This window comes from Nannobrachium achirus (genome assembly GCF_963921795.1).
Source record: "Nannobrachium achirus genome assembly, chromosome: 8".
Lineage (NCBI taxonomy): Eukaryota > Metazoa > Chordata > Actinopteri > Myctophiformes > Myctophidae > Nannobrachium > Nannobrachium achirus.
In genome coordinates this window covers 31,502,271-31,518,692 of record NC_137817.1, presented here as the reverse complement: position 1 = coordinate 31,518,692, position 16,422 = coordinate 31,502,271, and the positions used below count along the sequence as shown (strand labels likewise).

The window sequence follows — 16,422 nt, the reverse complement described above, 5'->3', positions numbered from 1 at the left end:
AGAGGAAGCTATTACTTGTCTGTACCATCTTTGATTTCAAATGCACCAATGGAAAATCCAATAAACAATATAAAAAAAAAATATATATATATTGTGAGCTTGTAGATCTGCTATTTTCAGGTAAGAGATTTGGTGTATACCAAGTATATGTAGTATATAAGGTGGTTATATCAATTCTTGGTCTTTCTTTCTTTGTGGGCTTTGCTTTGCAATATATTTTACAGTTAAGGTTGGTATCATGTTTGTACTGTATGCCCCATCTTGTCTCCAAGATAGCTAGTATTCACAGTGTGATCATGTTCTGGTGTGATGGATTACACGTCGGTTTGATTAAGATTTACAAGCTTCAAACTGCATTTTTGTTGTCTGTCCTAGCGACGCCAGATCTCCAAAACTATGCAGCCTTGAAAAATGTCTTCGAAATGATGACTATAATATCCAGCTTTGGACAGATGCCACATTTATAAAACCATCCACAGTAAAAGCACACTTTAGACATTTGGATGCACAGACTCTTGGAAAACTGCACCTGTATAGTAAGTGAACTCAATATTCTTATTCAGATGCCATAATTTATCATTTGTCAGAGAACTGCTGTGCGGAACAAAGAACTTGACAGCTGAGAGGGAACTAGTATGGCTGAGTGAAAACAAATGACAGGGGCTGACACATGTGACGAATAAACGTGAAATACTGCTAATGCCATCCTGAATGGTGATCTTATTCTTACCATCCTTTTTCATCTCCACTTTTTTCCCTTTGTGTTTCCATAGGACGGTAGGAGGAGGCGTACTGATGACATCACAGACAATGATGGCGTTGTCCCCTTCGTTAAACTCTTGAGGCGAGGGGGCATTTGTGAAGGTTATCTTTTCTGCAATGTAACAGGAAAGACATTAAATCAGTGGTTTCATATATTTCAAGCAAAACTCCACTGTGATTTCTTTTTTTATAATTAATGTAACAATAGGTCATAGCAAGTAGGTGTGGTTTACTGGTGCCACTGAAAAAAATCTCCCATTCATTTTCCCCATAGACCTTTACAAAAATATTTATACCAATTCTTTTAAGCCTAGAATCAAGCCATCCAGGATTCTGGTGAATCAAGACCTTGACATTAAAAACGCTGAGCACCACAGATAAAGAAACATAAGTTTTTCTGAAAACGATTAGGATTGAGAAGAAATGTTTAGGTATTTTTCAGGTCTTAATGCATTAATATATTGAATCTTTGATGCTATGTGAGAATTGGTGGTGTTGTTTAACACACAGCCCCATGGGGGTCACACCATGCCACCTGCAGATTTTGAATGGCACTATCAGTGGTGGCCATCATCTATTTCATCCTGTACTGCACTTTGGACAAAGATGCACCTCCAGTGGAGTCTCCTGTATCAGTGAAACTAATCTAGTCAGTGGGCCTACTGTATTTAGAGACGAAAGCTTTGTTATATCTTTTGCCCGAGTTATATTTACTTGCGTGTAATTGCCGCACGCAAACAGATAATAGCAGATCTATAAGCTCACAACGTGTCGCAATGCGATGCATTGTGAGCTTGTAGATCGGCACTTTTCAGTGCATGACAACCACGTTCAACTTAGTATAACTCAGGCTTTAGTTTACTGGACTTTGCAAAGAATAGTACTAGATTAATACCATAGTAATAACAATACAAATACTACCTCCAATATCACTATTTGCTATATTACTGCTACTGATAATAATAATAACATGACATTCAAACATTGCATGTACAGTAAATAGTGCTCAGCAGCCAATGTAGTTATATTGTCACAGAACAGCTAAACATTAAAACATTTACAACCTCATGTGTATAGCTACTCTACCCCCTAATATTGATCACGTTTGAAGCTGATTTAGAATAATGTTTACCACACTATATTTTCAAGATAAAATAATTTTCCTGTCAAAACCAGCCCCTGAAATGTCATTCTTTTAGCAAACGGTATAAATCAATTACTATTTTAACAATAATATGCACAACCTACAGTATGTGTTCATATGGTACATATAAGGAGCCCACACTACTGGTATAATGTACTTCCAGCTTCTATTTAGCTTGAGGAACCGTTCAATTGGCATGCCACAATCTCTTTCTAGATAAATAACACTGGAAGTTTCAGTTTAGAAAATCTGAAGATTTAAAGTGTGATGGACTTGACTTGTGCTGATGCTTGGTATGCACGGGAAATAAAAGCCATTACTCAAAAAGAGTGCACAATAGACAGGATCATTAAGCAGACCTCTAACAATCTTCAATGGGTTTATTGAACGGATGAAAATAAAATCCATTTTCACTTGAAAAGAAAGGGAAAGAGCATGTTACCCTTGAGCGGTCAATAAAATACAGCTGTATGCCTTCAAAACAAAGGATTTGTTTCTCTATACGCTAACTTTGATGGCTGGAACTTCCATTTTAAGAAATCGTTAGCACCCAAAATAAATATATGAGTGCATTGCAGGTGCTTAGAACACTCACTTACTGGATAACAGTGGTGTAAAGTAACTAAGTACTGAAGTACTGTACTTAAACAATCTTTAGGTATTTTTTCCACTTTTGTATACATTTCAGCCATATATAGCCGATCTACAAGCTCACAATGCATTGCGAATGCGATGCATTGTGAGCTTGTATCTGCTACTTTCAAAAGATTTTAATACATTTTATACATTTGAAAACTTGTGAAACTCGTGAAATGGGACATTCTGCTTAATGATTAGTTTCTACTTTTGATACTTGATACCAATACTTTTGTACTGTTGCTCAAGTGCATTTTGAATTCCAGACGTCTACATTGCAGTATTGACACTTTTACTCAAGTAAAAACAAATTAGTACTTTTTCCACCACTACTAGATTCAAAGAACATGCATAGACAGGTGCTTACGGTAGATTTTCACGTTGACCGTTGACTCAGCTTGCTGATCTCCATTTGTAGCAACACACTTGTATGTCCCGGCATTGTCAGTCCCAGCTTTATAAAGTGTGAGTGTGGAAGAGGACTCATCGTTGCGGGTCACGGTGATGTCTGGCCTGTTGGGTTCTATCCTGTCCCCGCTGGGTCCAAACCAGTCTATGTGTTTAGCGACACCAAGAACTGAGCACAGAGGAAAAAAGCAACATGTAAACTCACTTACTGGCAACTGTTAACTTGAGTTACATTGGTTAACTAAGACGTAAATCAGCAATTTTCTCTATTTTCAGTTATTATTTTTTCCCCGCGGTGCCATAGTTTTGTACTTTTTCTAGTTTTCATGTGTTTAGGAGGTTGACAGTACTTCATTAGACCCCCTGGTGTGGTTGTTATGAGCTATTATGTATTCCCTTTGTATTTGGGTTTCTTCCTGGAGGCTGACACCTTGTGGGTCAAAGGTGCCGATCCAAAAACACAGATAAAATGCCATCATATAATCATCCCCTCCCCCTTTACCATTCACCCAACACTGTGGGTGTGGCTAACTTCAGCTGGGTCACCACCCACCATGACAACCAGGCATACTTAATGAACTGGTGGGTGTGGCCACATAGTTTAACTCTTTCTGTACACTTTTTTGCAAAACATCTTCCTTCTAGTATAATCATAATACCTGATAATCATGTTTTAGGGGGAAAAATCATGGCACTTCATCTTTAAAGACTTTCAATGCCAGGTATAAAGTGGTTAATATCCTGAGTTGTGGTTTTAATGGAAATGATGAACAAAGGATTGGTTAAACTCACAGTGAGATTAGATTAGTGTTGGTAAGCTTACCGTCACACAAGAAGAATTTGGACTCTCCGAGACTGATTTCACCCTGCCTGGGTGTGATCTCCACCTCCAAAGAAACTGAAAACAGACACAGTAAAATACAAAATCAGGAAGGGTTCAATTTGTAAAAGAAAAACAAAACAAAAAACAGAGGGGAACATTTTAATCACATACTGTATACTTCATCGTACGACAAATTGAGAAAATAACTGATCTACAAGCTCACATGCTATAGGGAGCTTGTAGATCTGCTATTAAAAGAAATAGGCAAGCAAGGCTTTCCCCCCATCCTCCGAAGCAAATCAAACCCTGACTGATAATACTGTACTTCTCTCAAAGTGGACCCAGGGGTCCTTGAGGGGGTTGAAGAGGGTCCCCAGCTAAATGAGTAACAGTTTAATTACACTATTATCTCACCAGCCAGAAGTTAACTCAATGAGAGAATGACTATTATAATCACACTATATTTCACTCTGTACACTCACTGTATCTCCCCATCTACAGTATATACTGAATCTCATCTAACAGCAAGAATCTTCCCTGGCACAAAATCCATGGTCTGTGGCCTGATACGTATCAATTTTGGGGGGCCTTGACATGAAAATGTTTTAGAAGCGAATAGAGCGAAGTAGAGCGAATGCTTGGGAGAATTGAAAGGTTCCCGGTTTGATATGTGGCTCCCCCTGGGTTAGCGTCAAACTGTCCTTTAGCAAGACACCAATAACTGCTCCTGACGAGCAGGTTGGTGCCTACCGGTATATGCTGTATCCTGCAAGCTGAGATTTGGGGCGTTTATTGTGAACATGGAAAACCGTAAAAGACAACACTTCATTCATCAGTTAATTCACTGAGACTGCAGCACCTACTTTTTCACGAGCAGTTCCAATTACGAAAGCCTGTCTTCAAGAGTGCTTAAAGCATTTACTGTAACATAAAGTATTTAATGTGGCCAACATATATCTCTAGACTAGAGTTAATGCTCACACATAGACCAGACTTAGTTGGATAGAGGCAAGAGTGGTAGATAAGAGTTCCAATCAGACTATTATTCGCAAAAAACAGGCTAATTAAATAATAGATGGCTGACCCTGGTGGCTTTCAGCAGCCCACTGTGTGGAGATCAAAAACAGCACTGTGCCCACAGCGATGAGATAGGCTACAGAGACGGATAACAGCACTGGCTTGCTCAGCAGCTGAGAAACAGCATTGTCTGTCTAAGAAAACAGCAGTCGTGGAGGAGGGATGTTGTAGGAGTATTACGTTCTGCTACTTGGTGGTGTAAAGTAGCTAAGTACATTTACTAAAATACTGTACTTAAGTACAATTTTGAGGATTCTTTACTAGACAGGAGTATTTCCAATTTTCAATAGTTTTACTTCTACTCCACTACATCTCAAGAGAAAAATATTGTACTTTTTAGTGTGTTGCAAGTTCGAGTCCCGATCTCGACAACTTTGCTGCGTGTCACTCCCCCATCTCTCTCCACATTTCCTGTCAGTCTACTGTCCTATCAATAAAGGCATAAAAAAATGTGTAATGTGTTTTTTTATAATATTTTAAATGCCTATTTTGCACATTGAGCTCCCCTGTAACTTTATCTTCAGACAAAAGGTTGTCCACAGTGTTTTTTTTATTTTGCCTCTGTGAGCCTGTATAACACTCTGCTGACATTCTATTAACCCTTGTGTAATTCTAAGGAGAATAGAGCAAGGTGCCACAGCTGACCAAAAAAGACGGTTGAGTTAAGTGCTAAACATAACATGATGATTTTAAATGACCTGCGATTAATTGTGCGGCTTTAAGTCTAACCGTATGTCTAAACTTCTCTATCTTCACACAAAGGATGTTGGTCTTCACCGTGCCACTGTCCAACCATAGCTCATAGGGTGGCCATAGCTGACTGGTTAGAGAGAGCCTGCCTGAGAGGCAGAGGGTCCCAGGTTAGATTCCTGGTCCCGACAATGTGTCGAGGTGTCCTTGAGCAAGATACTTAACATCTAAATGCTCGCAGAGGCGCTGCCCTGTAGCACCCCCACTGCTCCTGATACTTAGAATGGGTTATAAATGCATATGCGATACCTCATTATGCTCTAGATCAAATATACAGTGACAAATACCGCAAAGGAGTGCAATTGTTACTCTCTCCAACAATGAGCCTGAACATAGTAGCCTCCAAAATATAGCTCGAAGGACTAAAAGGAGTTTTTCTAGCAATGTTACCAGGTATGCTTTTGTGTACAATGTTTAGCTCTTGACGTTACTGTATGCAGTTTGTGAATGAAGCCGTGTCAAATCATAACAAAACCAATGCAAATAGATCTCTAACTCAATATATGGAGTGAATTTGGTGGTCAAGGTCAAGGAGTAATGAACACGTTGTTGTACAATGATGGAATAAAACAATTGATGTACTGTACATTAGCTCATAACTGAACTTCATTGTAATAGATTGGTTGCATTTGAAAGCTTATCTCAAGTCCTATTTTAGGTCACTGAGGTGACCTGGCGATGAGCCATGCTGCTCAACTATGCAGAGCTCTAGGTTGCCTTTATATCTTTGTTGATATACCGGTAGGAAGATGTACAGTGAGTTTATGTAATAGACCTCTATTGGCAGATCACAAGTCATATCAATAGTGATGTACCATTAATGGGTCATTATATCGGTATCGGCCGATGTTGGCCTTAAAATGCTATATCGGTATCGAACTGCTATGAAAATAATATGAGTTTTAACCAATATTTTATTTTATAATAATTATGTTTGAATGGGATGCTGAAAAGGCCTTGTGATGATGAGGGCTGCAGATATATATATATATATATATATATATATATATATATATATATATATATATATAAAGAATGCTACATTCAACATTCAAGCTGTTTATATTGGGATATTATATGCCTTTTTCCGCTGTATATATATACACAATTACACATATATCGATTATCAACCATAACCGTCACATCGTTGCATCCCTACATATCAGCCTATTTCACCTTGTGTACAGTGCTGGCAGTTAGGTCTACAATGTTTCTGACCTACAGTAAGGTATCTGCATGAATACACCAAAGGGTCACGACCAGAGCATTACTGTCCATGTTCATGAAGATTAGCTTCTCTGACACTATCTGATCTCAGAGTACTAAATCCCAGAACAGATAGTATACCCATCAGTGCATGAAAGATTAGCTATGTGAGGTATAAATGTATATGTCTAATTTGCTCAGTGTAGCACACTTTTGAATTCCATTACAAAACATTCCAGCACACTGCAACATGGTCAAAAGAGCACAGCATAGCACATGAAGCTGAACACTAATAGCACTGCATGTGATGTTGCAGTTCTCAATTGCTAATTGCCAAACAGTTCCCATTCACATTTCTGATAAAAATGATTAGTGATAGTCTCTCTCATTCTACTGTTGTTTCCGTCATGTCCATTATGATGAGAAGAACACACCTCAGTTTTACATACTGGAATCACCATGCAGCTGTCAATTTCAATCTGATCGGGCCAAACTAGACACACATCATCAAACATCAAAGTAGACCTGCATGCAATTTTCCAATTATCCACAACGTGACACGTCAGGCTTGGCTGGTATTAGCCTAGTTATTTGATGGACACTACTTCAAACAGAATAACTCTTTCATTGTGTGGCACTGAATTTCTTTTAGGAAAAAACGAAGAAGGAAAAGTTATTGTGCACATTCAGCTAAAAAAAATGTTTAATTTCATGAGCATTGTTGTGTTGAAAGCACAGTACTGCATGTGCTTTTAGTGGTTTATGAGACTCATCAACTAATTTAGTCATATTGGCTTGTATTTGACACATGCACAGAGCAGTGATTCAGAAGTGATCAAATCTTTATCATAAAAGATTGTTATGTTGACAACAAAGTAGACAACAAACAAGGGCTTTTACTCATACTGTCAAGTACAGATGTCAGACACATGTCATAACATACACCAAGTGCCCTACTTCCGTGTTCATAGCCACCTACTTTGCTGGGGGACTTGATGACGCTTATTATGGCTACTGTACTATAGCCTAACACTAACGCATATGGAACTAGAAGCAGTGCTCTTCCGAGCACAGGTCTCCACCAGACTGTGCGTCCTGGTGGTGCAATCCTGCAAACTTTGGAAACTAATATTAGCCACTCAGGATGGCATATGAAATATCATACGGATCGGACTTGATCACATGACTATAGAGATACTGTGTACCGATTTGCGTGATTTTTGGATAAAATCTCAAGGAGTAATATCCAAAAATGTGTTTTACATAAGTCGGCCCAAAGGTGGCGCTATAAAAGGCTTATGTGAAAAAGGCAGGGCAAAGGTTTATCCTTAGCTTCTAGGGAGTGCGCTTACAAAGTTTGAAACTGATCGGTGGAGTTATAGGTAAAACCACAAATCGTCCTGTTATAGCGCCACCATGAGGCTGATTAAAAAAAAAATAAGTGGCATTTCTTCCTCGGCCTAGTGGGAACGTGTGTGCGCGATTTCATGATAATTGCACTTTGCGTTTGTGATTTGAGGCATTTTGTTCAAAACGGCTCGATCCCACAAACTTTGGAAGCCAATCTTAGCCAATCAGGATGTAATATGCAAAATCGGACAGATCCGTGTCGATCACATGACTGTCGAGATACTGCCTACCGATTTGTAGGATTTTTGGACAAAATCTGTAAGAGTAGTGCACAGAAATGTGTTTTGCGAACATCGGCCACTAGGTGGCGCTAGAAAAGGCCCATTTGAAAAATTTAGGGCAGAGGTTCTAGATTGGCTTCCAGGGAATGTGTGTGCTCACTTTGGCAGCGACCGGGCCAACAGCGACTGAGATTAGGCGCTCACAAACTGCGAGGACGCACGGACGCACGGACGTACGCACGGACGGACGCACGGACGGTCGGACGGACGGAGGGGAAAACATACTCTCCCTCAGCCTTCGGCTGGTGGAGACAACAAACACGTAACAAGCACCAATGGATTGGCTGCTTCTTCTTCCATGTTTGACACTGAAGCACAGTGTTGTTACTTTATGAATGGATTGGAAGTATACATTTTATAGAGGGCTATATAACTATATAGTTCACCATTGTCTTGTTTGTGTTGTGGTGTGAACTCTGCCACCCACATGGGTTAGAATGATATTAAATCTATTATTATAGTCATAGTTATAGTGCTTGGAGTGAACGGCCCATTACTCCTTACATCTGGAGAGATAAGACATCAAAGATCGATCATTGCACATTTTCAGAGAAATAATAACAGGGCACTACAATAACTACATCCATGTCTAAGACACTTCTGGTTCACTTTAGGCTAATAATCCAGCAATGTCAAAGAATCCCATAGCTTCCCTTTATTGCCGGCTAGATAGTTAGTAGTATCTTGGAACACAAACAAAATAAAACGCTGCCTGAGAGTAAACCAGATTGTCAAAACTGTCACAAACACGATTCTCATTATGGCCTCATTACAATACAACAAGGATTTTCATCTGTTAAACTAACAATGCAACGTCATTTACATATCCAACTCTGGTGAACAGGCTGATGACAGAACGCCTGGTTCCCAAAGGGTCTTCAATCAAATATTTATTTCCACCAAACATAGCTACTTCCATCATTCCAAAGCATTAATAGGTATTTAGAGACAAAGCACACGTGTGTGAATAGTGTGCCGAGTTTTGACTGCTGTAAAATCCAAACACTAATTGGATCTCTCCGATCTGTTTGACAGTGCCGGGCTCCTCTAAATATATGGTTATGAAAAGGCATGCTAATTGCTCCCTAACCAACCACTCCTGTCTGATAAATCCAAGCTAGCTATTTGGATGTACAGTAGCTGGAGTCCAGTTGGAAGCAGAAAGTCCAGTTGGAAGCAGACACATTTTAAAGCAGGTTACAGTGTGAACAACTGTGTGGAGCAGTAATTGCTTGGCTTTGAAATAGGCAATAATCTTAATAGTAATCCCTTATGGCCATCCGAAGCTAGGTACTGTAGTTACAGCACAATAGTGTGTGGGAAGAAATAAAGGAGAACGAGGTTAAGAGGAGAGACACCCATTTTCAGTTTTGGGGGGGAGGAAATACCATTTGAAGATCAAATAGGCTACTCTTTTCTTTTTAACAAAGAAAACAGTTTTCACTTGACAAGAATGTAATAAAATGTAATTATTGAAATTAATGTATTTTTAAAATAAAATACATTTTGTATTTCTAATAACATTTAACCATTTCATAGTAAAAGAAAAAGGGGTCTTAATTGAATGTGAATGAAATTTGTTTTCTTGTAAAGGGTAAAAACATGTCTAGCTGACCTTCAGTACCGTTCAGTACACGTGATGTATGCAGCTAACAGAATTGTTAACGGGTGTGTTAGATTTATGTAGGTGTGCCAATGTGCTCGCTATAGGACACGTCAACAGTATGTGTCATTAGTAGCACAGTGACACATCTAAATCTAACCCACCCATTATTAAATGTATCAGCTGCAGCTGTGTTGCAGTATAAGAGCTGACAGGAAGGTACGATGGTGGAGACAGCAGTATTAAAACGACAGTATACAATCAGAGGGAGGACAACCTCTGCTGTTGGCTAGGACTGAGGGAGAGGATGGGGATGTGGTCATGGCACTGGCCCGTTGTAAACAATTATACAAAAATATAAATAAAGATATCCTAAAGAGCATTGGAAGGTGGGTGCTCTGTAATACATTTAAATTGGCAACCAAATCCCTGAGCTTTAAAAGCAACGTTGCCAACCGTGGGGTATGCTTCCTATTAAGTGCTATAATGCTGCAGGTAATTGTCACAGCCACAAACACACACTACACTGGTTGAGGGTCCTACAGAGAGATAAACATTTCAAGTACATAATGACCTAGTTTTGAGTAAACACTCCCAACAGTAACACCTGACATTTGTTGAAATATCATTTCTGACTGGAGATGTCAACGTTTTCGAAAATATGTACGGTAGTTAGAAGGAAAATACTATTTACACATTTGTTCAAATGTATTATTCAAATGTTCCCAGCTGCTTCAAACTTGAACACACCATCAGGTGAAGCATTATCTGTCTGACCTTTGCTGAGAGGACTAACAGAGCAACAGCTGTCACCATTAGTGTGTGAGGGACTCGTTGATTCTTTATGCTACTTAACTTCACGAACACTCCATCATTTTGCTACAGAAGTGGCAAATGAATGAATGATTGAATACATAAATAAATAGATTGAAAGGATGATATTTTCCATCATCAAAACGATGGCCAAAATGCAAAATCTCCTATCTGCAAATATCATGATTTGTGGCTATCCTGCACATGGTCAGTCTGTCTGCAAGATCATTCTGCCCCTCATTTTGTAAAAGATTCAGACATCCCAACTTGGAGATCAGCATTTCCGGGAGGTCTCCTGTGCGCGTGCACCCGTTCTCGCGCAATATCGTTTTTTTTTTCACGGATTTTACTCATTTTTCTACGGTTAAAAATGGTTAAAAACTGTTAAAAACGGTTCTGCACGGCGGCCGAACCATTTTAGGCTTAATAATAATCGGGTTAATTTATAGCATGATGTATTTCTTACCTATTTGGGAGAAAGTTCTGTCACTATCACACAGTAGACACACAGGACAGCCTGCCTGCAGACAGTTTGACGACGAATGAGAACGCATTTATTTGCATCGCGGGTCGCAGATCCGGTTCTAGACCGGATCCAGGCAGATATGGCTAGCATTTGCGGGAGCGGCCGGGATTTCCGGGAGGTTCGGTGCCACTCGCGGGTGTCCGGGAGGAGACGCTGATTTCCGGGAGACTCCCGCAACATCTGGGAGACTTGGGATGTCTGAAGATTTCATGTGAATAGAACCACGATTTTGTTCAGTTTCAGTAAAGTGGCAAAATGTTGAAGCTCAAAACCTCCTATCTGCATTGCCTTGTTGATTGCTAATGATTGGAGTCAGATGGTGAAACTTTTACCACACCAAGAGGGTGAGTTGATAAAAAAATGTTAATGGTAATACTTGTAACAGACCTGTAGAATGTCTTGATCTCAAAAGGAGCATAATCAAGTGCTGTATTTAACAAAAAAACAAAAACAAAAACAACGTTTTTCTGCATGTATGTGAACATTTTGAACTTGTGGATAGAGGTTGTCATTGCTGCTTAGATGTGAACGTGTCATTGTCATGAATCTCTTATTAATTGCAGACCAGAATCTGCCATAAAAAGCGTTATTTCATTTAAAAAAAAATAGTTTGTAAGCCTAATTCTAGGTAAAAACCTCCTATCTGCATGTTGTCGACTACAACATGCAGATACAGTAGGAGGTTTTTACCTAGAAATAGTAGATATAGGAGGTTTTGGTGTTGAACACACATTTTTCTTTTTCATTTTCCCAACAAAGTGAATTTTTCAGTATATGAGGGATGGAAAGTAACTTTAACTGGTGCTTGCATGATAATATGTAGGAGCATCAATGTAAGAAATACCCGTTTCGTTTAATGGCTACAGAGATACTGTGTACCGATCTGCATGATTTTTGGACAAAATCTGTAACAGGGCCAGACAACCGACCCCCCCCCCCCCCCCCCCCCCCGCCCGCCTGCACACACACACACACACACACACACACACACACACACACACACACACACACACACACACACACACACACACACACACACAGAGCTGGTTAAACATGTTGCCTCATGCTAGATGCAGAATAGATATGCCTCAAGCTAGATGCAGAATAGATATAGGTACACCATAAAAAATGCTAATATACAGCATATGATTTGTGAAAGTGACAAACGGGCTTCACAGTTATGTCAGGTGTGTTCATATGCTTATGGTGATGCGATTTCAGATCAATTGCTCCAGCCACTGAGGAGAAACGCTGTGACAGACAGACACTCAGACAGACAGACAGACACTCACTCAGACATTCCGAAAATTATATGTTTGATGGTGTGGACGGCAGATACACAGTGAACAGCTGCATACTCCATCCAATTATACAAGCTGGCAGTCACAGGTTACTGTACAGTACAAAGTACTGGCCGAGGAGTGTTCTGCATGGCACATTTTAATGAAACAGAGAAACCCAATCAGATGTGGTTCCATCACTGACAGTTCATTAGTGATGTGGGCTAACATTTAGCTGAGGGGACTGACACATTTTGATTCCAGCTTGATCGTATGACTTTGGGTGACAGCTGGCTGTCTCAATAATTCATAACTCTCTAACTACACACAGAAACGAAATCTTTATATCTGCCTTTACGCAGCTACTGTACCATGCACAATTCACAACACAGTGAAGTATAGGCGAGATTGTGGTACGGACCGATCTGGTGAATGTTGTTTCTAAAGGCAAGTTATTTCGCACACACGCACACTACACTATTGATCCAATAGTCAATAAACATTGCCTATTGGATCAAGTGAAATACAGATTCCATTAAGCTTCTCTTTACCTTGTTCAGTAACTAAAACGAGTGTAGACTAAATCTTTTGTGAGGTGTCCCTGAGATTACACTATGACTTGTGAGATGTGTATTATGTGAAAGAGCGTAGTATTTGTTGAATAAGTATTTTTGGTACTGTGATGCCCTTCGGCCAGAGTATTTCAGATGCTGGTACAATACTTAGCCTACACTACAGTACAGCCTATGGTGCTTTAGCTGCCATTTTAATTTCCATGCTGGAGTACAGTGAAGAAAGTGCTGAAAATTACAAATAAATCTTTTTTTCATTTGGACACCTTCAGAGTTAAATAAACACTGAGGATTTTACTGTGTGTGCTTGAGAAGGTCAATTTATGCAGACATTGGCCTCTTTTTCCTCTCGCCTCTGTGATTACCTCAGAGCAACCCCTCAGGTGCTGCAACCTGCCCTACTGGGAATCTGGATTAGAGCACCCACCCACCATGACTTGCCTCACTCGATGTGTTGTGGGATTATGCTCATTATCTATTCATCCTGCCACGCGCAACACAAATGAAGTATAGGGAGGGCTTTGTCAGGGTTCAATGTATTCCGTCTGACAAGCCTGACTGTCACAGGTCATGCAAGTTATAGAGTAGACCAGTGTTTCTCAAACTTTCAAATTTCAAAGTCTCCCCTTAACTCTTACAGTGTACACATTTAGGGTTCATTTGGTTCCATTTTAAGGTTCCACTTTCGGGTTCATTGGAACCAAATTCATTTGGTTCCATTTGTACACTGTCATAGATACAGACTTCTATGGGTCAATTTAGACCCCCCCTAAAGGAACCCACAGAGTCCCTGGAATCCACTTTGAGAACCACTGGACTAGACAGTCAGTTGAACTCATGCTGTCCGGTAAACTTCAATTAATCCACTAAACAAGTACTACATACTGCGTGTTCATACTGCGCTACGTTCACATGACTGAGACTGTCAGTGCTGGTCTGCTTTTTGCTGCCACTCCTAAAGATTGTATCCAAAACTACCACAAATTGCCAAATATGCACGTTATCTCTGGAGCCACGTTATGAACATGTATCATTCCGATTTTTCAGATTCCATTGTGGTTCAATTGGCTATATGCCTTCCAAAGTTTAACCATGTTATGCTTTAGGAATTAAATGCAGCTGTAGTAGTCAACGGGGTACACATTCCAGACCAATGATATGGTCTTGTCAGTAATGTTGGTGTTATAAATAAGGCATTACTGTTTCAGTACTGAAAGGAGACAGATGCAAAACATGGCAGAAAATCTAGTTATGTGTTTTCTTTTTGTATATTGTATGCCTTTTTGTTTTGTCTGAATTTTGATTGTGGTCTTTTATTTGCGACCGTAGGTCGCATTTACTACCAAAACCTCCACCGGCTGTCTGTCAGTCTGTCCGTCATGTCACACTTTTCCCCAACTCATATCTCCGCCACCGTTGCCCCAAGACATGCCAAACTTTGCACACACACTCCTTGCCTGCCAATCCACAACCTCCACCTCTCACGTCATACGGGCAGCCATAGTTACACCTGGAATGTTGAATCTCCATATATGGAGATAACCTACGCATCACACAAAGTCTGACCTCACCAGCCCATACTTGGGCATGGACGACTTATATCTCCATATACGGAGATGGCCATATATGGAGATACGATGACATCACAGAGTCCACAGCTGATGATGTGGCGTGATGTCATACAATACACAAACAAGCCCTATATAAAGGGGCAATTCTCACCAGGGAAGAGAGCATTCCCCACTAGCTGAGTATCTTAAGATGGTTGGATGTGATAAGCTATAAGCTTAGTTGATCCTGGCGATAAGGTCTGAGTCGAGGAATGCTCTCTTCCCTGGTGAGAATTGCCCCTTTATATAGGGCTTGTTTGTGTATTGTATGACATCACGCCACATCATCAGCTGTGGACTCTGTGATGTGATGTCATCGTATCTCCATATATGGCCATCTCCGTATATGGAGATATAAGTCGTCCATGCCCAAGTATGGGCTGGTGAGGTCAGACTTTGTGTGATGCGTAGGTTATCTCCATATATGGAGATTCAACATTCCAGGTGTAACTATGGCTGCCCGTATGACGTGAGAGGTGGAGGTTGTGATATTTGTGGAGATAAGCGACCAACGGTCGCTTATCTCCCGATTAGGGAGTCTTACTGGTGTATTGTATATGTGGTTTTGTGTGTCTTTAAAAAAAGAAAAAAAAAACTAAATAAACATATTGTTTAAAAAAAAAAAAAAATCTAGTTATGCGGAAATGTATGTGGCCTTTTCTTGATTGTACAACCTATGTAAAACATAAAGCAGCCTGGTATAGCGCCACCATGAGGCCAATTTGAAGGGGTCTTCCTTGTACAGTGGCAGTGTTCACGCTACGCCCCGCCAGACACACAAACAGGCGCAAAAACATAAACTCTGCCTTTCCGGCCAGGCAGAGATCAAATAAAATTAAAAATTAAAAAAATGGTAGTACAAGCTCCCATAATTCGCAGTTTTCAAGAGAGGGGAAAGAATAGAGACAGAAAGGAAAACAGGTTTTCCTAATATGAGAACAGTAAAATACATATCGTCGTTGTCGGGTGGAAACCTTGTATGTCCAAAACCGCTCGTTTTTTATTCATCATTTTAAAAATGATTGAAACTAGTGAAAATAGCCGATCTACAAGCACTTGTAGATCTGCTATTTTCACTAGTCTTGTGCAACGGTCTTGTATGGTGAAGCAGGGCTTTACTTTACGAAAAAACGTACACATTTGACAACAAGGTTTCTGTCCGACAGTGACAATATAAATGGTAAATGGTGCATTCATATACCGCCTTCATCCAAAGCTCTTTACAATGTGCAATACATTCACCCTTTCATGGCACACACACCGGCGGCAGAGGAAACCAAGGCATCAACCTTCGAGGAAATGGCAATGGAGGGCCTGAAATATATTTAAAGAAAGGGGATTCCCCACTTAAATGCTTCACTGATTTATACACTGTGCTCTATTCTTGCCTTGTCTTTCTAACTTTGTAAAAAAAAAAAAAAAAGAAGAAAACTTACATAAGCTACTGTTACTTGAGTCTGTGGACTCATCCAATATTAAGGAAAACACAGGCGGTTTTAGCACAGCACAGCACAATAGTGT

General features: G+C 40.0%; 1 protein-coding gene across 4 annotated transcripts in view; it reads right to left on the bottom strand.

The window, feature by feature from the left end:
* Positions 1–16,422, bottom strand: part of ncam1b (neural cell adhesion molecule 1b) — a 106,549-nt gene that overhangs the window by 44,352 nt on the left and 45,775 nt on the right. For all 4 annotated transcript variants that reach the window (XM_080732403.1, XM_080732400.1, XM_080732401.1 and 1 more), the window contains exons 2-4: positions 3,774–3,848; positions 2,910–3,119; positions 731–874 (exon numbers count right to left, since the gene is read on the bottom strand). In XM_080732403.1, the coding sequence (XP_080588529.1) occupies positions 731–874; positions 2,910–3,119; positions 3,774–3,848 (429 nt within the window). The remainder of the gene's footprint in view (positions 1–730; positions 875–2,909; positions 3,120–3,773; positions 3,849–16,422) is intronic.